Source organism: Falco rusticolus, chromosome 1, assembly GCF_015220075.1.
Source record: "Falco rusticolus isolate bFalRus1 chromosome 1, bFalRus1.pri, whole genome shotgun sequence".
Lineage (NCBI taxonomy): Eukaryota > Metazoa > Chordata > Aves > Falconiformes > Falconidae > Falco > Falco rusticolus.
This window is the reverse complement of record NC_051187.1, coordinates 53,453,525-53,475,879: the sequence shown is the minus strand read 5'-3', so window position 1 is coordinate 53,475,879 and position 22,355 is coordinate 53,453,525. Positions and strand designations below refer to the sequence as shown.

General features: G+C 42.0%; 1 protein-coding gene across 2 annotated transcripts in view; it reads right to left on the bottom strand.

Annotated features, from left to right (window-relative positions):
- Positions 1 to 22,355, bottom strand: part of GRID2 (glutamate ionotropic receptor delta type subunit 2) — a 730,152-nt gene that overhangs the window by 3,329 nt on the left and 704,468 nt on the right. Inside the window, exons 15-16 of one of the 2 annotated variants that reach the window (XR_005103041.1) lie at positions 3,232 to 3,472; positions 1,223 to 1,618 (exon numbers count right to left, since the gene is read on the bottom strand). Coding sequence is in view for 1 of the 2 variants with exons in the window: in XM_037379411.1 (XP_037235308.1) it covers positions 3,232 to 3,472 (241 nt within the window). In the remaining variant the exon portion in view is untranslated. The remainder of the gene's footprint in view (positions 1 to 1,222; positions 1,619 to 3,231; positions 3,473 to 22,355) is intronic. The other variant, XM_037379411.1, reaches the window with a different exon arrangement.

The window sequence follows — 22,355 nt, the reverse complement described above, 5'->3', positions numbered from 1 at the left end:
AAGTGGAGAAAGTCCTGGGTGACAGAGTAAATCACCTATATTGTACATACATATTTCTACTGAACTGCAAAGCTTAATTCAAAGCAGTGTTAAGTAGACACATACAGGGGTATTCCCTCAGTCTAGATAGCGCAGCTCATTCAGAACAAAAATCGATTTCAACTAACCTTAAAATTTACCTTAAGCTCTGTGAAATCTACTGGCTCTTCCAGGCCACTAGAAATATGTCACACTTTAGGACCTCACAGAGGATAATTAGGCAGCCGATAGATGTGCACTGATGACTTCCAGCCTTGATTACTGCAATTCAATGACTGGCTTGATCCAGAGCTCCCTGAATCAATGGCAAAACTCCTAGTATACCGAACGGGCTTGAGATCCCTCCTTTGCCTAGGAATGAAGTCAAGCACTCTGAAAAAGTCCACACCTAGAACAAACTGCAGGAGTTCATCTGCTTAGCAAAATGGATCACTGAATATTTGCGCTGGTACCACGCCGAACACAGAGCCCGACTGGAAGGAGCTGAGAGGCCAGCTCCCCTCCGGGATTTTACCCTCCAAGGGCAGGGACAGGGAGACAGAGTGGGGGGAAAGGGGCAGGGAACAGGGCATCAGGGATCAACCAGGGACTGGACGATCGCTGACCACAGAGGCTTGGGTTGGAGCTCATCACAGGAAGGAAAAAATGCAGTGCTCATTTCTTGGACTTAGCTTTCTGTCTAGAGTTTATTCACAGGTGGACATAGACATGGATGCACATAACAACCACACAGGTGACATCAAAACCAAACGCATTCACCAAACGCTCTCTCTAAAAACTTTGGAGATGATATGGTTGCAGGAGAATTGGGGCCACATTGGAAGCTAAAGAAAAATACAGAGGCTCTGTTAGCGAGTGCAAGTCATGACTATGTCTCTGAGGGACAGTCCTAAATATTTTTCCTTTTTTGTTGTTTTGGTTTGTTTTTTTTTGTTTCCTTGTTTTTAATTTTGAAAAAGCATACAAACACTTTGTAATTTAAAATGCCAATTGGGAAAAGATTGGAATTTCATCACTTCTGAGCCTCTATAAGTTCCTCAAAATTGTCCTCTTTCTTCTCTTACAGAGATGCATTTGGGGCTAGGGTCAGACCAGTGAAAATATAAAAGCGGTGATATTCTCCCATGCTTCGCCCACAACCCGATCTCCACCCAATCGATACACCAAAATGAGACCCACTCACAGTAAGATTGTGCATATCTCCATAATATGATCTTTCCTCTTCTCTCTTGTGTGATCAGTAGTGAAATATTCAGCAGTTTTCACATTTAAATTATCATCAGGCTTCAGAGTCAACATCCCATTGAGATTACTGGGGCGGTTCATACTTCTCTCAGAGCTACTGTTTAAGGCTGTCTGCAGACTCAGGCAGACATCATTGAATGGATTACTTCTGGTACGCGACCAAAAAGTTATCTTCGCAACCATAAGACAATTTTTTTCAGTATAAATGCTTGCATTCTGGAGCACAAGATGGCAGCCACCAGGAAAAAGGGTTGGCTTGCTGACCACAAACTGGCCCAATCTGACCCCCGATTCTGGACTAGTGGCCTGGAAGAGCCAATGGATTTCATGGAAGCTAAAATGAATTTTAAGAAAGTTAGTTAAGAGGTATTACTTTGCTGAATGACACCCACATCCAGGATAGTGGGGACATTCAGCACGTACGTCCATGTTAAACGCAGTTTTGAGCCAAGCTTTTCAATTTAGCGTGGAGATGCAATTGTAAATGCTAAGCTAATGACCACATAAAAAAGATCAAGGAGGCCAAATTATACCATTTGTGGAAAGTACACACTTGAATTTCTCTGCATTTGGAAATTGAAATAGGAAATTTTATGGTTATATAAAATATCTGTGTTGATTTTATCTTTTCCTTTGTTATTTATTTTTATGTTTTGCACCAGATAAATATTAAGTATGAAGTTCTGAAAGTTTGGGTAAACAACAATCCAGTAAATTATAGGTTTTAAAAGTAATTCACCAGCTGAAATTATATGGTTTCCATTCCTGAGAAACCCAATTTAGACTAGAGATTCTTTTTTTTTTTTCTTTTTTTTTTTTCTTTTAATAATGGTCCGGTCCAGATCTTGAAAAAAAAAAAGCTTGGGAATTAAAACAGGCAAGAAAAGATTAAATGTATTCTAACATCAGTGCCAATGCTGTCTAATTAGGTAGTGTAATTAATCCTGCCTGATTACACAGCATTAGATTAGCAGGAATAAACACAATGGAGAAACTGCAGAGAAGGCGAGACTACTGCACACAAATTAACAGCAATACCCCACAAGCTACACAGATGCATCTAAGCTACACAGAAAAGCTATAATTGATAGTGCTACATTAAAGCTCATATTTAGGTTCAGCTTTGGGCATTGCTGCCAAGTACATCTTAATAACGTCTTTTTTTTTTTTTTTCAGTTTTTTGTAGATCCAAAGACTTAATTATGAATTTGTTGTAAGACTGCATAAAGCTGAGATGGCTGGTAAAGGGACAGGTAGATTGCCACAGGAAAGAAAGCGTTACACATGCAGGTGTGGAAGTAAACTCATCTCTGGTGTAAAATAACATATTTGCACATGGTCTGTGGCCAAGATTTTCTGAAACACGTCTGTAGTAGGTTTCAGAAATAAGTCTTCCCTGAATCTGAAAAATACGACATACTCTTGCTTCCCTGAACTTCAGATAATAAAACGAGAACTGAAGTTCGTAGAAGTCTCAAGAGGTTAAGATTTCTGAAAATGAGGACAAGCTTATTTAAGGAGCTAACTGCTGATTAAAGGGCTAAGCTTTACAAATCTATTTTGAAAGACTCAGCCACTGAGCCTAGGGGATACATTTTTCAAGTAGAAGCCAAGAAACCTTTGAACTTACTGGTGAGAATTAGCTCTCACCAATGGGAATAATGAACTAAATATTGATGTATTAATAATGTACTACTCTACAAGTAACAGTTGTGTTTTACTCAGAATAGTTGCATATTTATACATCATCAATATATTTTTTTTTAATTCAAGCTTTTCTAGAAAAAATAGATAAGAGATTTTGAGGAGCAACATTTACCTTAAAAAATCAGGAAGCTAAGGAAATATTTCTGAATTTGATTCCCCACCCTCTCTAATGTTATAAAGTCAAGGCAGCAATCTTTAGGGTGCATGAAAATTCCCCAGGAGAAATGGAGGGTCTAATACCTCTTTTGATGGAACCCGGGAGCCTTTCCTTTTGTTCCACCATGTTTCCAACATTGCAATGAAACAGGATAGGACAATTCCAGCAGCGAGGATGCAGAAAACACCTGCAAAACTTTTTATGTCCAGGGCACCTCCTTTCTGTTTGGTATCCACAGATGAGTAAAGATCACATTGACCGTTCTTTGGCCACCACTTATGCTTCAGTATGTCCATGTCACCATTCTGCTGCAGCTCCAAAATCCTTGAGGAGAAAGCACAGAGTCAGGGGTTACAGTGGGGCAATGAAGGTGGCACCTGAGGGTGTGAAGATGTAATCCAACCACTTAGAACCTTCCCATGTGTCTCGGAAAGCCAGGCAGCTGATGAATCCGGACAGACTGGTTTAGCCAGAAAAGAAAGCTTGAATATGGGTTGCCTGTAAATTTGAGCATATGGATATCTATGCTCCACTCTAGATACAGGAAAGCACACACAAACCTCTCTTTCTGTCTTTTAAGACACTTAACACTTAACTATTTTCTTAACTAGCCTTCACTACAGTTCATTACAGACTATGTCAATTGACTTTTGTAGTGCATTAGGTATTTGAGAATATATATTTTGCATTTAATCACTGGAAAAGAGGCATTTCAACTAAAAAAAAAAAAAAAAAAAGAAAATACAGTTCAGATGTACCCCGTGATACACATTACCTTACTGTAAACAGATCTTTATCAGGTTACCTACTTGCTGCTTTGGAGAAAGAGCTGAACCGTCTTAGTTGCAGTCAGTGACGACCTAAACTAATCCTGCTCAATAGGAGCGTGCAACCTGCTGGTAAGTGATTTCCATAGGAAGGTTCTTTGCTGCGGAATTCACTCATCCTTGCACCTATGTACCCAGTCCACCACCAAAGATTTATTAGGCAGCTTGCAAGGCCAATGTATTTAGCTAGGCTTCCTGTGGGATGAACGTTTGAGAAACGAGAATTTTGTTTGGAAGAAGACTTTCATATTTAGTTCATTTATTCCTGAGGAGAGTGTTTTTATTTAAAAACATCCAGAAGTGACTAGAGTAGCAGCTGGGTGCATCTGGTTACCCAAAATAAAAAATTCAGTGATTACACTTAAAAAGAATAAAACAGAGGGAATGTTTTCCTTCATGTAATAAATTTGTTTTTCATTTCAGTGTTGGAAGGCAAACAATTACTTGTGCAATCATTTGACACAGCATGACAAAAATCCAAATGTACACAAACCAGGGGAGGTCTGGGACATTGCTACCAGAGACTGTACTGCATTGAAGTGGAAAGAAAAGCTGCTACACTGACTCTGGGATACTGTAACAACTCAATGTAGTGGTCTACCTCAACCTCAGAAATATAGAGTATTAGGAAAGAGGATTTCAATGCACCTTGGTAGCATAGGGTTCTATACAGGGAACACTCAACCTCTAATGCCACTTAAACGGGTAGTCACATCAACGAAGCCACAAAATTTGCTATGGCACATCCAAACGACCATATACTTATGCTGTAGTCCTACCAGGAATGGGAGACTTCATGCAGCCATCGGCAGCTGCAATGACAGCACGGCTCTGGAGTGAGCTTCTGCTTCCTACCCAGGAGTACGTCCTACGGCTGAGAACTTGACCTGTTCAGAAGGGAACTGCTTGTCCAGCTCTGTGCTATACCAAAGGGAACTGTGCTCCTGAGGAACAGATTGCAGGTGATATGCATGGCTTTGGAGATGCCAGAAGCACCCTGTTTGCATAGCTCTGTTTACAAGAAGTGGGGCAAATTCTGTGCAATGTCTGCTGACAATACATTGCTGAATGTCCAGCCCTGGAAAATGGCAAACAAGGTCAGAATTGCCTGGGCTATGTTTTGAATTGTCCCATACTCAATGCCAACTTAGGGAAGCCCCGTCCCGAAGCTTCCGAAGGGGACAGTGATATGTCAAGGACAGGAGGACTTTCCGTTCTGTTGCAAGAGGCAGAATAGCTGCTCTGAGGCATCCACGTCCAGAGGAGCTGTGGAGGCGTGGGGACCACGTGCAGGTGGCTGTCATTGCTGCCTACAGCTGCCTATTGGGAGCATGCAGACAATCTGGAGCTGCACCCAGGGACAGAAAGAGATTTGTCTCAGAAACAGACAAACCGGGACAAGAGCCATTCCAACTAGATAAAAGAAAAATGGAAGAGGTCAAACACTGGAACAGAGAATCTGTGGCACCTCCATCCTTGGCAGTATTCAAAGTCCCACTGGGCAAGGCCCAGAGCAACCTGACATAGCGGGACCTGCTTTGAACAGAGGGCTGGGCTGGAGACCTTCAGAGGTCCTTTCCCACCATAAATACTCCTCTGTGACTACAAACGGAGTCCACATGCTACTCTCTATCATGGCATACAGTGCTTACAGACATAACTCGCCATAATTCGGGTTCTCGCTGCCCTAACATCCTGCATTAGGATTTACGTGAGTTTGGGCCCAAATATTCCAGTCTGTCAGGTCAGCAGGAGCAGCAGATAGTCAGTGTAAACAGAACCCTTTCATATACGTTTCTGCGGAGTAACAGGAGGTTAACTTTTGATGCCCAATCCAAACATCTGGCATATATGTTTTTATATTTAGGAATAACTGTACTATCTACACAAGACAGTAACAGAACAACATCATGGGAGTTTTTCTTCAGCAGCTTTTTTTCAGCAGCTCTAGTCCCTCAGCAGGGCTGTTTTCTCTCTTTTATTCCATCAGTAATAGAATGAACCATCCAACTGATTGCTCTATTCTCATTAATTAAATGATTCTTCACTTGTCAGTATAATTCCCGATTACACAAGACATCTTTTTAACAATAGGCATTTGCATAAAGACACTGAACTTTGGCTTGTTCCTTAACAGAGATTTATTCCTAATTGTACTCCTGGTAATTACTGGCAATTTTCTTTATGGATGTAATATATAAGTTCAATTATTTAAAGGAAACATAAAAAAAAAGAAGCAGAAACCAGGGATAGTAATTTTATCATTACATGGAAAAGCTTGAGAAATGGAAAGCTTAAAACGAAGCCTTGAAAAACTGCAGCGGTAAACAGATGTTAAGAGATAAAATACGTATAAAGAGAAATTGTAAAAGAATGAGTATCTAACTATATTAACTTCATACAGAGAAAAAGGTAGATCCCACTTCCGTTAGACTTAGTGAAACACTTTGGTTTTGAATTCACCTGTTTGTGGAACCAAAATAATAGTTAACATATTAAGAAGATTTAACACTACCAGGCTGTTCCTAGTTATGAAACTTCCTATTATTGTGGCACATTTTCAGAAATGAAAACCGTACTTTTACTGAAATTCCATGAAAAACAACACGAGGAAGGGAGGTTTCTTGCACGCCTGCACAGCACGTAGGCATTGCGGTACTTGGGTGCCGCAGGAGCGTCCCACACGATGGCACTCTTTCCATAAAAATACGCGCTTTTGCTGCCGTTCCTGGTGGGTGCCCTTAGACACTCTTAACAGATACCTGTTGGGTGGCAGACGCTACCATCAGTTTGTTGTTTGATTTTCACGTTTAATAAATGACTAAAATAATAACACGCAGTAACTAAATGATATCTGAATGATAATGGTGAGCTAAATGGCTATAATTCCTGAAAGTGCCTCTTTTCACAAGTCCCGGATTTTTACAACTGCACTTTTCCTTGACAGCCTTGGCTCCTTTGAGCTGGCTGTATTGGCACACAGTAGTACTGCAACATAAACTGGTAGTAAATGTAGTGGAAAGTAATAAGTAGGGTGTATGAGTTCCTGCTGTTTTGAAATACCATAGTCTTAAACAGCTTACAAAAAACCCCCTATATATTAAAACATTCTGATTTGTCTGAAAAACGTGACCTTTAAAACTTGCTTATGTATAGAGCACAGGGCTTAATATATTTTCCTCTAGCAGGCAAACTGTTACAGCAACATTTTTCAAGGCAATGGGGGAAAGTTATTGAGCTGCAAAAAAGAAAATGTCTGCATGCACTTTAACCAATTTGGTCCTGAATTCACAGTGCCAAGTAATGTCTGGTGGATATAAACACAGAAAACTAAGCTGCCTGTGGTTTCCAAGTCTGACAGTGATGTGAACAAATCCTACTGAATCAATGGGAATAGGGCTTGATTCAGCTCAGTAACTACATACTTTGCTGCTGGCAGTGAAGTATAATTACTCCTGCAAAATACCCACAGATAACAACCTGTAACTCCTTATGATAGCAAGGTGTCACAAATGCTACAAAATTGAGACATCTGTGACAACACTTTTTTTGATGCTTTACTCTTTCCGAGTTATCAGTAGCGAACAAGAGGTGCAACAGGCCTTTTACAATGAGATCAGAAACACCAATACATGGTCTGAGATGCTGAAGACTACTGAATATCAGCTTCCTGCACCAGGAATGCGGTATCCAGAGGAATAACCTCACCATCAGCACTGATGAGGAAGAGGAGGTGATGAGGTGCTGCTCTGCCTCTAGTATCTGGGATTAGGCTGCAGCAGAGATAAGCAAAGCCATGCAACGAGTGACTGCTGTCAGAAGTGGGAGAATAAATAAATAAACAAACAAATAAAAGCAAAGCTATATGTGTACCTCAGTGGGCTGTGCCGGAGGTCCTGAGCCAAGGCCCCAGCCCTTGCACTGTCTCCTGGGTAGCTCCCACCGGTGGCCTTTGGGAGCCCTTGGTGCCTGCAGGTGGGGCTGGGCAGCTGAAAGGGTTCAAGTAACTTCTCTATTGGCTCGCCAAGAGTCACATTCCCCAGGCACAACCTCTGGTACCAAGTCTTCTTAAAATTCAGCTCCTCTCTCATAAAACAAGGTATAAAACTACCCTGATTTGTGACCATCCTTCAGTTACCAAAGCAAACAGATAGGAACCCACAGGGAGGGTTGCTGGTTTTTTTTTTCTTTTTTTTTTTTTTCCTTTCAGTGAGGCAACTGCCTAAATCTTTCTTATTCATGGCAATAACTGGAGTGATGCCAATTCCTATTGCATCTCCTTGAGCTGGCTTTAGGTTTTGGCAAAGCAGGCCCCCCTCTCGGCAGCCGAGCAGCTTTCGCAGGTGCCACCTGCGAGGCTGGCTCAGGGCTTCAGCATCAGAGAGGGGTGGCTGCTGCCTGGACATACGTGCTGCCTCCTGCCTGGGGAAGAGACAGTCCCAGCCGTGGGGAGGGAAACAAGGGATAAGGACGGAGGCAGGCAAGTAGGAGGTTCCTGAGGATCCTTTTCACCTGGTCCCCCACCAGCGGCACCTCATAGTCTCACTGAAACCTGATGAGTTTTCATTAATTTGATCTTATCCTTGGGGCCTTGCAGGAGACATGTTGATGCTCAAAGCTTTGACTTTGATGCTATTCCCAGTGCCAACAAACATTGTCATTCCCCAGCTGCCCAACAAATCAAGTTTGCATCACGTTACAGCCACAGACAGTTATGAGGCTGCTGAGGAGTCTGAAGGATATATCTGTATTCACCTACAGGAGGGGAATATTCCTGTTCAATTTTGTCTTGTTCAAACACACAGAATAAAGAGATAGGAAACGGTAAGAAATAAAACTTAGAAGTGTTTAGGGAGCTGGTGGGAAGGTGTTCATTCAGAAATGGCTGCTTGCCCAGCACCAGCTGTGCTACCCAGTCAGGCATCCCTAGATCTAAGCCTAGAGTTTAAAAAGGGCACTAAATAATTGAAAAATGCAACCCAGAAGCAGAGGCGGCATGGGAAGGTGTAGGGCAGAAGTACCTATCCTGAGGTGAAAGAAAGCAGGGGAGCCATGTCAGTGCTTGCTCCTAAGCAGACCGAGGACATACTAGGAGAGCTTGCAAGATGAGCAAAGCACCTGGAGGCAGAGAGTTCATTACTATTCCAGTCCTTCCTTCAACTACAGGTCTTGATATCTGTAAACAAAAATGCTGGGTTTGGAAAGAATGTTTTCTGGTTTTCTGTGTGTCTTTTTTTTTTTTTCCCAGCCAGCATTTTAATGAGCTGCCAATCATGGGCTCCACGAGAGGAAATTTTTCATGCCAGCCAAATGCAGCTTGGGCTGCCAGATTAGATAAAGTCACACTCTCTCTCCACCCATTCCCACCACTTAACTCAGTAAAAGAGCACCCTTGGGTCCAGCTGCGAAGCCTGTTCTTTGGCAGGAACTCCAAGCAGATTTAAACCCAACTTGTGCCCCAAGAGGGCAGGCAGGTGGTTGCCTTCTGATCTGCTCTTCAGCAGTGCTCAGTGTCACACTGCTGTCAATAAGACGTCAGTGTGCAGAAACAAGGATAAGCATCTCACCTTCTAGATACAATAGAGGAAGCAATAGTAAACCAGACCTGCTGTTCAGCATTAAGGATTTGCGAATCAAACAATATTAAAGAGAGAAAGCAGCTGACCATCTGTTTTGCTCAGCAGTAAACCACTAGCTTCAGAAGATGCAGCACGCGCGACTTGGATTCCATAAATTAGCATCGCTTTGTTTAAATTAGTGAACTACTTCTTACTTAAACTGTTAAACTTACATGGACACTCTCTCAAATACAGAAGGTTAAACTTAAATGAAACGGCACCTGCAGTAATAAGAAACGAGATATTAGCACTATTTATTATACAACTGTGTTGGAATTTTATAAGGATAGCTCTAGAACAGTTTTGTTCAAGCTGCATAGTTTTGCTGAATGCTAAAAATCCAGAAACGAGGTAAAGACAAATTTCAAGTTTTTCAAGATCTTCTGCTTACATTTAATATAGAAAGAGTTGAGTTGAGCTTAACTGGCCTTTCACCATGCAGATGTTTCCTGCTCAGGAGAAAGTGGTGATAAAAATATTAGTACCCATTTATAAATCCCAAATGGCAAGAGAATATCTACAGACAGTTGCATAAATATCATGAGTTCACTAAGCTCAGTGCTGTTATGATAAACACTAAATTAATTCATTATAGTGAGTCATGGCATGCTACCAACCTTCTTATAACAAAGAAATACACTTTCAAGGTATATTGGTTCCTGTGCACTACCTGTATTCCAGTCCTCTTTAGAAAATCACTTGAAAAATGACAGTTACTGAGCTTTATAAAAAAATGCACTCTTTCATGGCCTCAGGTTGTGCCAGGGGAAGTTTAGATTGGATATTAGGAAAAATTTCTTCACTGCAAGGGTTGCTAAGCATTGGAAGAGGTTGCCCAGGGAAGTGGTTGAATCACCGTCACTGGAGGTATTTAAAAGATGTGTAGATGTTGCACTTAGGGACACGGTTTAGTGATGGACTTGACGGTGTTAGGTTTACAGTTGAACTCCATGAGCTTTTCCAACCTAAAGGATTCTATGTTTCTATGAGCACCTGGGGCCTAGTCTTCCTCTTGCTTTCATTACCACACACCAAAGGCAAGTCCAAGTGAAGGCAGGGACAGTTTGTGGAGTCTGCAGAAGAAGAAAGCCATCTGATGTGCTCTCTGCAACTGGAACAGCTCTGCACCTCCCCTCCTCGGTTAGCACTGGGAAAGGCTGCCTTGCTAACTGCCATGCTTCCAACATCGTCTCTGAGATCCAAAACCCAGCTGTGATGTTGCATGTGATTGCTGGGGAATGGAGACGGCATTCCTTCCTAAAATTACACGTTCTTCAAACTGTCCCCTGCAATGCTTGTGCAACACCGGAGGCAGTCATAAATGACATTTTGACTGTATGACGAGAAGTATGATCACAGACATACAACTTAAGGACTCGAGTTGTGGGTCTCAAGCTGCACGTAAGCAAATCAGTAGCTGTTTTCACAACTGAAGTAACTGATGATTACACACAAACTCAGGACACCCCAATGTCTAAGGTCGGTGTTAGTTTCATCATTAACTTACAGACAGCAGAGACCAACACAGAGCACACTTGGGAACCCAGCTCTCCTGGTTAGGCTGTGACAAAAGCGGCGTTTTCCCGCATCAATACAGAATACCTAGGTTAGCCAAAAATGGAAAGCTTCTTACCACATACTTCTTGGATGTCTTCTCCCCAAAATCTCACCTGACTGAGCATTTCCTCCAGTGTCACTTGTCAACTGCCCCCTGCCTGAGAGGCTCTGAGGTTAACAAGCCATGTAAGAAACTGCTCTCCCGCTTAGCAGGATAAAGCTAACAATTGAGAAAAGTAGTTTAGTTTTACTTTGTTACTGTTTTTTTCAAGAGTGAGATGCAAACAGACACTTATTTGGGTCAATTACTGTTTAACCTAGGCCATTCTCAGACTTTTTTGAACACAAAATCATAAACGTCATACATTTTCATTAAGAAAACACCAAAATGACATCTAAAAATGTTTGTCCTTTAAGGGAAAAAAAAATAAAGAAATTAGATTGTAAGGAATAACTTTACCTAATTTCTTAAGACCATCTGCTGATGTCCTATAAGAAGGATAAACAAATGAGTTTGCTGAACCTGACCTACCACTGAATGAATATGCAAGCCTCATCTTCAGCTAAGAAGTAATTACTTGAGAAATCAAATTACTAACATGATTAATCTTAAGAGTTGTGGTGATTAGTGAACTTTAATTTTTATATAGCATATATGTTTATGCTACCTTTAAAAGTCAAGCACTCATTACAGCTATGACAATATGGTCTTTGCTAATATCAAAGTTGGACTCCAATGAATTGATAACCGGCAGAACGAAAGCATGCTGAAAAGACACAAGAGAGCTGAAAAGGAAAAGACAGTAAGTCCCACAGAGACCCAGAGCATATCTTCAGTGAGAAAGGGAACACCATGGGTGGTCTTTGAAAACATCAGCATCATCCTTAAGCACACTGTGGTATTTGGTTTATCAGGTTCAGGAGAAGATCTTTCATTTAAGTGTCTAGAAGCGATCATCTTTGCTTGGAGTCATGCTTCAGGCAGTGCAAAACCTCAGTGTGATACAAACTAGCTACATCCACATTCTGAGAAACAGAAGAGACATTAGTTGCATTAAGTCCTGTTAACTGACAGTCTAGAACAGCTCATTTTTAGGAGATCTATGTGGCACTTGCATATTTGACATTTATTTGTTGTTTACGGAAGAAAAGATGACAAAATATATAGCTGATGATTCTTTCAGTTTTTTTAAATTGTCAAGTGATTCTTTTGAGCCCTTAAAAATGAAAAGCAAAACCTTCAAAATTTCCTTTTAGATACTATTTAAATGAATGATTTACATAGCTTGATTTAAATATCATAATTTTGATTATAAAGAACCCAAATCAATAGTTTAAAGCTATCTCCAAAGTGAACAGTTGTTGATAGAATAGGAGAAGCTAGACAGATAAATACAGTCTGAAGATCAAATCACAGTAATATGCTTTGTGTCTGAAATTTGACATTTAAAAATATCTCAAAGGCTTTTATCTCCTAAGTACTTGGTTGCAGTAGCGAAAGTTTCCCAGATCCATTCCCATCCAGGGTTTTAAATGTGCTGGGGCTTGAAATCAGTACTTCTGAACACAAACAGTGCACTAACAAAACCGGTAGATTAATGTTATATTGAGGAGAGCCCTCTCCAAACAATCCTTTGGACACTGAAAGTGAAAATATTTAAGGTATCCCATAAGTTATACTAATGCTTCAAAATCTAATTCATTATTTTGGTTTGTTCTCCCAAGCAAAAGCATTTCATAGAAGAATAATTTCTAGAAACACTCCCAAAATATGTTCTTTCTTTCAAGCCTTTCTCAAATCATACTAATGAATACTTTTCAAATAGCCAGTATACTACTGTCTGTATCTGGGGAAGCCTAAGGAATTGCCACAATTCTGCCTAGGAAATTATGAGAGTTCCTGCCAAATTTACAGGAGTGAATTTGACCATCCTTAAAAAAGAATAATTAAGATTTCTTACACTAAATCTTGCAGTTTGAGAAATGCAACTCCTGCTGTTCAGGCTAAACATGTGTCAAACCACACTTCTGACATAAGTCTGGCCCAAATTACAAATAGATCTGCCTGAGACACATACCCCTAGAAATATTGCCTAGGGCATCCCAGCTGGTCTGGGGCTAGCACTGCCTACTTGCCCTTCCAAGGTGCATCAGGTAAGCCCTCCTCAAAGACACATAGGATGATAAATTTCTCTACCTTGATGAGCATTCAGATTTTAACCTCCCCTGGGTGTAGAAGGAAATGACACAAGATAAAGCAGTACAACTCTGCAAGCAAAGCCGATGCGATGCGTTTCTGCTGCCTTTTGTAACCATGTTGCTCTTATATACGGGGACGTAAGCTAGGAAATGGTCTAGTTGCTTTTCACCAGACTTAGTAATTACCTTCAATAATACACCAGCGTGCCAGACTGCCAACCTTGTGTACGTAGGTTTTCTGCCAACAGGAGAGCTTACTGACAGGTTTTGATATCTATCATCTTTCACAGTGCACTTGCAGGACTACCAGCAGTACGGAGAGGTGAAGAAGTTTGGCACAGAAATCCTGCTAGCTACTGGGGGTTACAAAAGTTAATAATTGATGGTTTATTGCCCACCTTCCACTGCAGTGTGTGTCCTGAGGGGCTGCAGTCTACTTTGCATGATAGGAATCAGAGCTTTAAGCAGCCTGGTGTTTACTCGAAGAATCACACCATGTGAAATTTCCATATTACGAATAAGTGCCTTGATAAGAACCAGTGCCATTCAAGCTGGATAACAATCCGTGGGAGGACTGAGTGTTTATTCTGTTAATAAAGGCATCTCCCTAGCAATGCTGCAGTTTTCCAAGAGCCACAGCCAGCTACCTATTCTTGTCTCCCAAACTTTGCCTAATCAGGTCCCTTCTGCATTGCAATAAGCAAGGTCTGAACCTGTTCAGGTGCATAACTATTTTCTTTGGCCTCTGGGTTTTAGTGCTTTGGAACAAGGCAGTGCAATCCAGACCTACCATTACCTTTGCTGCTGGAGGAAGCAGAGCGGAAGGAACTGGCAGGGTGATCTGAAGCTTTGCACTTCATCTTATACCTTTTTCCTCCTTGGATCTAGGCCCGTGTTATTCGCACAAACTTGAGGAGTGTATGTTCTGAGCAAAACAAGTTTGTTAGGTAAAATATACATGTAGCAAAGCCACTAGCGTATCTAAGTCTTCTGGCAGAAATTTCATCCCAGGTAGAAACAGGAGGAAATAACTGCTTTCCTTTGCAACTAATCCATCCAGGTCAGAACTGAGACTTTTCCATAGAGTAAGAAGAGTAAATAAGCGAGTAAGCAGAGTAAGAGTATGCAGTTCTTGCCGCTCTTATGCCCCATATTTCCAATATTTCATATTGGAGCATCCAGTGATTACATTCAACAGCAAACATACAAAAGCATAAATTAGAAACAGTGTAAGTAGGAAAAGTTTCAAGGAGTAATCTCAAGCTTGATTTTTAAATTGAATGCTTAACAAAAATATAAACCAGCTTCCTGACATAGCAATAGTACAATCTATTTTTTTCTTTAGCCCCCAGAACGATTTTAAAGCATTTGACATTGTGACAAAATTTAGTGCTTTTGATAGTGATGAGGAATTCTACCTTATTTCACTGCATATCTTGACGATCAAAGCCCACATGGTTAAACCAAGTAATTATATTGTATTCTTAAAAGTAAGTAACGCAATTTCAACATTTAGTTTTTCAGTCTGAGAGCCCCTAATTGTTTCTCAGCATTTGGGGGGTTTCTGTGTTTTTAGAGTTGTGGGGGTTTTCCCTCCTTTCACCAATCTATTGATAACTGACCTGAAGATTAGATTCCATTTGGCTCAGGAGAATAAGAGACATACAAAACAAAAGCTTGCATAGCAATGACAGCACACATAATTATATCCTAAAAGTGTTTTACAGCTTGACCAACAAAACCTGCAATTACAGGAGATGCCTTGAAGCAAAACTCTTTCATAGCCAGCCAGACAACGGGCACACTTACCCTCTGGTATTGTACCATCACTTCTTGCATAAAATGATTAATCCCACTTGCAGTTATGCAACGTCTACCATCCAGATCTCAGAGGAGGAAGCTTGGGAGCAAAAAAGTGAACTTTCTCTCCTTCCCCCTTTCCTCCCTCTCCAGCAGGCACAGCCCATGGAGTAGCTTCCCACAGGGGCCACTGGGCTGGGCTTGCTCATGCTCTCGTAACGCGGTGCCACAGCAGGCTGGCATGGTTTGCTATGACTGACAGACAGTGATGCCAGGGTTTGCCATCATTACAAAATGTATCCCTTCATGTTCCTGTGCTCTGCGCCAGATAAACTGTGGCTAAAAGAAATAACCCCAGAAATAAAACACAAGGCATTCCCAGGTGCTATTTTATCAACTCCTTTCTGCAGAAGGCCAATGGCTTTGTAGGGAATGTAACAGTTCTATAGCTTAGGTCGAAACTAAGCGACTTGGCACTGAGATTCAATTTGGATAAGCTGGTGAGCCTATTCAGATGATCTTTGCAGATCTTTTCCAAGATCAACGGCATGAGGTCAAATTCTGCAGCTTCTTTTTGATAGCACATAGAAGTGAGCTCCTTCTTTCTGCCAGCAGAGGTAGAGCCAAGAGCCCCATGAGGGTTTCTGTTGCTGAGTGTTGTTCAGCTCAGAGCATGGGGCAGGTCTGGTGACAACCAGCTCTCAACCTCGCAAGATCTACTGCAGTCAAAAGAAGAGTTTGGACGAGAGACATAAGAGAAAGGGAGCCATATTAAAAAAAAAAAAATAATCTCCAAAGTTTAGAGAAAGAATCAAGACTATCCTGACTTCTTTTGAAAAGCTCTCTGGCAGGAGAGATGGGAGCATGAATGGCAGGATATTCCCAACCCTAATTTCCCAATTCCAGAAAGTAAAAGTTTACTTGTGGGTAGGCAAAGGAGGATATTGACAGGTTCTTATTTTTTTTACCCAGCCACCTTTCTCTACCTCTGCGTCAGGCTGAAAATTAGGATTCCACCAACTGGCCCTGTCGCCATGCTGCAAATTCGCAGCTGCAGAAGATGACACACAGTAAATCACTGTCCTCTCCCTGAGAGCTGCCATAAATAATGCCACAGGAGTTCTCCCCCTGCAACCAGCAGCTGCCTGCAACTGCTGGAAGCAGAGCTGTAATGCAGCCCCAGGTAGGGAATGGAGAGAAGGTAAAACAGAACAATCTGAAAAATAAGATCCTAGCATTTATCATCACATTAACTTGTAAGCCTTTCAAAATAATTGCCTCTCCTCTCCCACAGGAGAATTTCTATAAGGAAGTTGCCATAACTTCGGACAAATTTCATGTTAATTTTCTGAAAGTATCTAATCTTACAAGTGTTTTCATTAACAGCAAGTAGTATCACTCTGCTTTCACAGAGCAGAAAGCTGAGGCAGAGACCATGAAACAGGTACAGCAAGATCAGACCTCAGATGAGTTGTGGAAGCAGCAGCTGAACCCGGTCCCCACTCTCTCTTTTCCCTTTTGCAGTAAGCATATTTATTTGTTCTCCTAAGAGAAGGCGGAAAAAAGAGAAAACAAGGGAAAAGGGCAGTTTGGCAGGTTATATGACAGCTGGAAAAGGCTGAAGATGTGAAAGTGTATTAGCCATGACTTCCCGAGCAAGCAGGTGGCTGACTCTATTGCTCAGCCTCTACATCACTGACAGCTTTTGAAGGCTTGTGCTGCAGCACAGCCTCTCTTGCTGGTGGCAGGCACTTCCCAAAGATGGGCAGAGCCTCTGGGTTACGGCAGGGATGATGGGCTGCGGGGGAGCTGGAAGGGACACGGCCCTCCCGGCAGCTGGGCAGTACCGCAGCCCCTCTCCTGCTCTGGAGGGATTAGAGCAGTGCCAGTGGCCAGGGACATAAGGGGGTGATGGAAGAAGGGACTGAAACCCTTCTCTAAATTCCCAGCCCTTTACAGCATCGCTTGGCACCTTGAAGGTCTGCACTGTTCACACCTTGCATAATATGCTGTCTTTAAGTACATTTTCCTCACCTAATTAGGGTCACACCTCCCAAATACCTGGAGTCAAGGTTCAGGGGATACTTCTCTCCCTTTCCTGTGAGCGCTTGACTGCAGAGAGAGATCAAGGGTATGTATTTATGTACATGTCATGGATGCTGCCTGTAGCTGGGGGTAAACAGCTACTACCTATGGTAATCTAGATTCAGCCCTCTCATGCTTGGCAAAAGGTAGGAGCAGGGGCTTTCTGCAGCGTAGTCATGCTGTTTTAAGATTTGTATAACTATGATCAACTACATGAAACAGTTTTAGTTAGGAATTTGCTAATCACCAAACATCGGGCTAAAGTTTCCCTTGAATATTTTTCTAGCCAGCATGGAGGGAAAGTGGATTTGCCAGAGTTCTGTAAATACCTTTTTTTAATAAAGATGTACCCAACTTCTGAGAATTGGTTACAGGAGGGGAAAAAAAAAAAAAAAAAAAGACTACTCCAGGAACATTCAGATATGGCTGTGATTTACTGCGGAAACAGTGATGATAGAGGGAGCTTTCCATGGAGATTGTTCCATGGATATTTAAGGACTAGCAGATTCCAGTAGTTTTTTTTTTTATTTAGACCAGTTTTTAATTCTGATTTCAACTATAAGAAGATTCCTTCCTCCCCACTCCCATTCTCCCTTTTTGGTTGTGCTTCAGGTCAAATTGGATGTTCTGGCTAAATTTCTCAGAGAGAAAGACACACAATGCAGGATGGATGCAAATGGGGCTCCTACCCTGTTACTCAATTCAAAACAAGGACTAGAAGCCAGATCTCCTGTATAACGGGGGTTATCAGGTAAGAACAGTCATGCCAGAGACTCTTGCCCCTGCAAGTAAATCTCTAGTTTAGGAATCTACCACAGGGTGCAGGAAAATCAGATATAAGAACCTGCCTGCATTAATGAGAGCTGTAAGCCTCTGGAAAAAACAGATACTGCATAGTTTTCTTCTTATGTGCCCCCCGCCCCTGAATTTTTGCTTTCTTCTCATGTGCTTCCCCCCCCCCCCCCCCAATTTTTGCTTTCCAACCAGCTCTTTCAAAAACTGGAATTAGATGCCCAGCACAGCATTTCTTTGTTGGAGAAGACCACCTTCAGCTGCTTAGCTTCACTCGCACTAGTCACTCACTGCTCTTTCTGGCACAAGGAGAACATGGATGCAAAAAAGGGCAAAGCTCACCCGTACTGCCTGCCCGAGAAAAGCTCTTTATTCTAGTTAGAAAGATTATGGAAGGCTAGTAGCAGCACTAACCTCTTTTTAGAGGTCAGAATAAACCCTCTACCTTCTCTCTATTCCCATCTCTTAGGACAAGCAGAGCACCACAGCCAGAGAAGAACCCAACCAACAACACACTGAGCACAATGCTGTGCCTGCACTGTGGTAATAAACCAGCACCTGATGCCCAAGGAGTGTGTAATCACAACATGTGTCCTTTGATGGTGTAATTCCAGTTACAGGTGTATGGGATCAAGGAAAACAGAACCAGCTGTAGAATAGGGCAACACAGACTTCCCCTTGCTGGAAACAGAAGCCAGCACAGCAAGGCAGCAGCTAGCGTAACAGGGGTAGAAGGATATTTTGTTTTAATGCTGCTGCTGGCAGAGGGGAAAGCCAGGCGCCAGGCCTGGCAGCCCAGCACAGAAGATGTTTACAGGCAAAAAGATACTTATACTGGCTAATTTTCTTACGTCCATTTTACTTTAGGGCAGCAGTACTGACAAAAGAGTTGGTTATTGTTCACATCTATGTGAGAATTCCCGTTTTACTTCTTTTCCTGATAGATGAGCTCCTTAAGACTACACATATTTGCAAATTGAATGAATATTTGACGTGATACACTATGGATCTTTTAAACTTCTTTTTAGTGTGAGCTTTGGGTTTAACCATGTTTCAAGCAAAACCCTTTAGATACAAGAATGAAGTTCAGACTTACCGCTTGCTTTTTGCTTCTTTTTCTTAAATAAATAAAGCAAAGAATAAAACCCATGTGAAGACTCACCATCTGATGAGTGGTTTCAGTAGAAAAATAGATTCACATTTAATCTTTAAATAATTTTGGGGATGTGCTATAGTTTCAGGTTTCTCTTTTGTAAGTTTTGTTCAGAGGACATGAACGTGAACCTATTTTGCATTTGGCACAACTATTTTCCCAGTTCTGTGCATGGCCCTGGGGCTAGGAAGAGAGGCCACTTTACTGCGTAAGTGGCCACATTACAGTGGTTTCTGAGATGCTTCAGCCTTGTTTACCTGCTTAGATTTTGAAGTCAGGGGAAGGAGGGCTCTGCTTGCAAGGGACAGGTTTAAGATCACAGGATTGCTTGAGTCTTATGTCCAGAAAATGCATGAAGAAACTTCCATGCTTCTTGGAGGTGCTGAACCTTTGCCCCAGCAGCATTTTGAACTCTCATAATAGAGCATTTTCCCTAAAGTACCTGCTGAGAAAGGCCAGTGAAACTTCCAGGTTTGCATTTCATTAGCTGTTCATTGCTTGCAGTCTGCCTTACTGTGGGGAAAAACCATCACAGCATCACCCTAAGATGCTTAAAAACCAGCGAGGAAAATGAAAGTTGTGTTTCCTTTTCTTTAAATGTATCCCTTTTGAAAAGCTAGTATCTGTTTTTTGGGGCTCTGATTCACAGCTTTGCAGTGTGCAGTGCTTTATACCTTTGCTATTTCTCTTCAGCCTGCAAATGAAGGAATGTGATGCACTCCTGTTTACCTCATAATATTACTTGACTTCTGCTTTATAGATCACAGATTAAAAAGGAGGCAAAACAGCTCACATGCTAAGCCAAGAAAGATGAGAGGATAAAAGGTTATGAACCTGAGGTTGAGACAGGCAATTGTACATTTAAGAAAGAGAGGCAGAGGTGGGACATGAGCAGAAACTGCAAATACCTGCTGTGTAGCAGCGCAGCTGTGGGGGATGATTAGGCTGGTAGGGATCATTGGGTGGTTGAAGCTGAGACAGGACATTTAACTGAGGCCCCCTACAACGGGGGAAGGAAATCTTGGTGGAGAGCAGGGACCTGTGGCACTAACCCTGGTGAAATCCCCCTTAGCTGCAGGGAGATGTCCCCAGGCTGGGAGGGCTAGTGCACTGAGGAGGCATGGTGCTGGCGGAGTCAATGTCAAACCTCTCCCTAACCATGGCCCCACAGGTGTTTAGCGTCCAGTTCTCCACTGAGGAGATTTTGACCTTCTGTGCTTTGTTGGAGCTGCTCTCTACAGCTAAAGGTTTAGTGGGGGGAATGGGGTCATCAAACTGATTGACCTCATTTGGCTGGAGGAGGACTGGTGACAACATGGGTAGGTGTCCAAGGAAAGTAAACAGGCTAGTTTTATAGGCTCCCTGTTTTCGATCTCAGTAAATCATATATGGGCTTTCATGACAGTTTCAGAAAAAAACAGAGTTACCTGGTAAGTGGCACCGGAGAGATAGGTGCTCATGCACTCCGTAGAGACATGAAAAAATGGCACAAAGCTTGTTAGTCATGCAGCCTTAAAATGTAATGAATTCAGAGTTTTTCATACTGACACACAGTTATAACATATAACAGTACATTCTCTCCCAAGCTGAGAATTTCAGGCAATGTTTTCTAAAGCAGCTAAATAACACCAGCATCTCAGGATTTTGCAAAAATAGACCACAGGTTTGGGGAATTTTACCTTTCTTGCCATGTTATGAATGGTGGTGGTAAAGGTCCACCCCCTCTATCTCTAACCACCAGGACAAGTCCTGCCCATCACTGAATCGCTACTGAACTTTCTCTTATATGAATGCATCTTAGACAGTATTACATTAATGGCATATCTGACTCTTTCTTGCAGCAGTATCCCGGTGGAGTGCTGGCAGGTTTGAGGAATGCCAGCACCTCACAAGGGGTGCAAGAAGATCACAAGGAGCACATGTTGCAACATTTTTTCGTGTGTGGATGCCCTTCAGAGAGATGAACATTTCTCACACTGGTGCTTTTGCTTTAGTGCAATATGAGATCTCAGCGTGGACATTCAAACCACCAGACACATGCATGCGGCCATGTTAGGGTAGCAGGCAAATTCCATCATCTTTATAGAGCGTGCAATACCACACGTGGCAGTCAAGCAGCAAAGCTATTTTCCCCCTTGTAATTACTTACAACAGCACTTAAGCTGTAAAGTGCTGCCCCCCTGCCCATGCTGCCCTGTTTAAATGCTACAAACAGCAAATGAGGTGTGAAGGCCCGCCCTCACCTCAGAGGCCATCAAGTATGGTAAGGTACAAAAAACTCTTAATTAGGCTACCGTGGGTTAGAGGAGTGATTTATATGGAAGCACGCATGAAGCTATTGAGAGGCGCTGAGAGAGGTCCCTGTCTGGTAGTGCTCGTACAACATCAGCTCCAGGTCATTACTGACCTTGACAGAAAATACAAGATGACTCCCCAGCTCCCTCTTGATTACAAGGGGCAGGTGGGAAGAGCAGCCATATGAAGCTGTGCTTACAGTGTCGGATTTTTCTCCAACGTTCAGTACCCACCATGCAGAAATAAAAACGATGCAGCCATAGCTATGTTGCTAAGCTTGATGACTTTATGGTTTGTATCTGATAAGATGCTGGTTCAGAAAAGGTGTCCAGCACAGCCACTTCATTAAGAATGGAGTCCACAGCCTTTCAAATATGGAGTCTTTCTTATTCACTAGATTACTATCTGTTCCCACTGGGCTAAGTTAAGAAAAAACACCCCTTGGCTGACTCATTGCAGCAGCCAGTAGTTGCTCAGTTTTTCTTATTAGTACCTTGTAAAAAAATTTCCCAACATGTTTAATTTCAAAAACTTAGTAGTTGAAAAAAGCTAGCTAGAAAAATAAGATAAAAGGCAACTGTAGAAAAAATCATTATCTTAATTACAGAGCAGCTTTGTCCTCTAATGGGAAGGTAATTTTTTCACAAGAGAGCATTGCTTTAATGGAGTATGTGCTTTAAATAGGACTGCAGCTTGCACACTACACTGAACTTCTAACACCTCACAACTTGTATTTACTGCATTTTAGAATTGTACTAGTGCATAAAAGACACCCATTCCCCCCCCCCCAGGATTACAGATTCATTTTGTAGAGCTCCACTGCTATGGAACTAAATAACCTGTGATATTCAACAAAGTCAATCAATAACAATGGACATTTG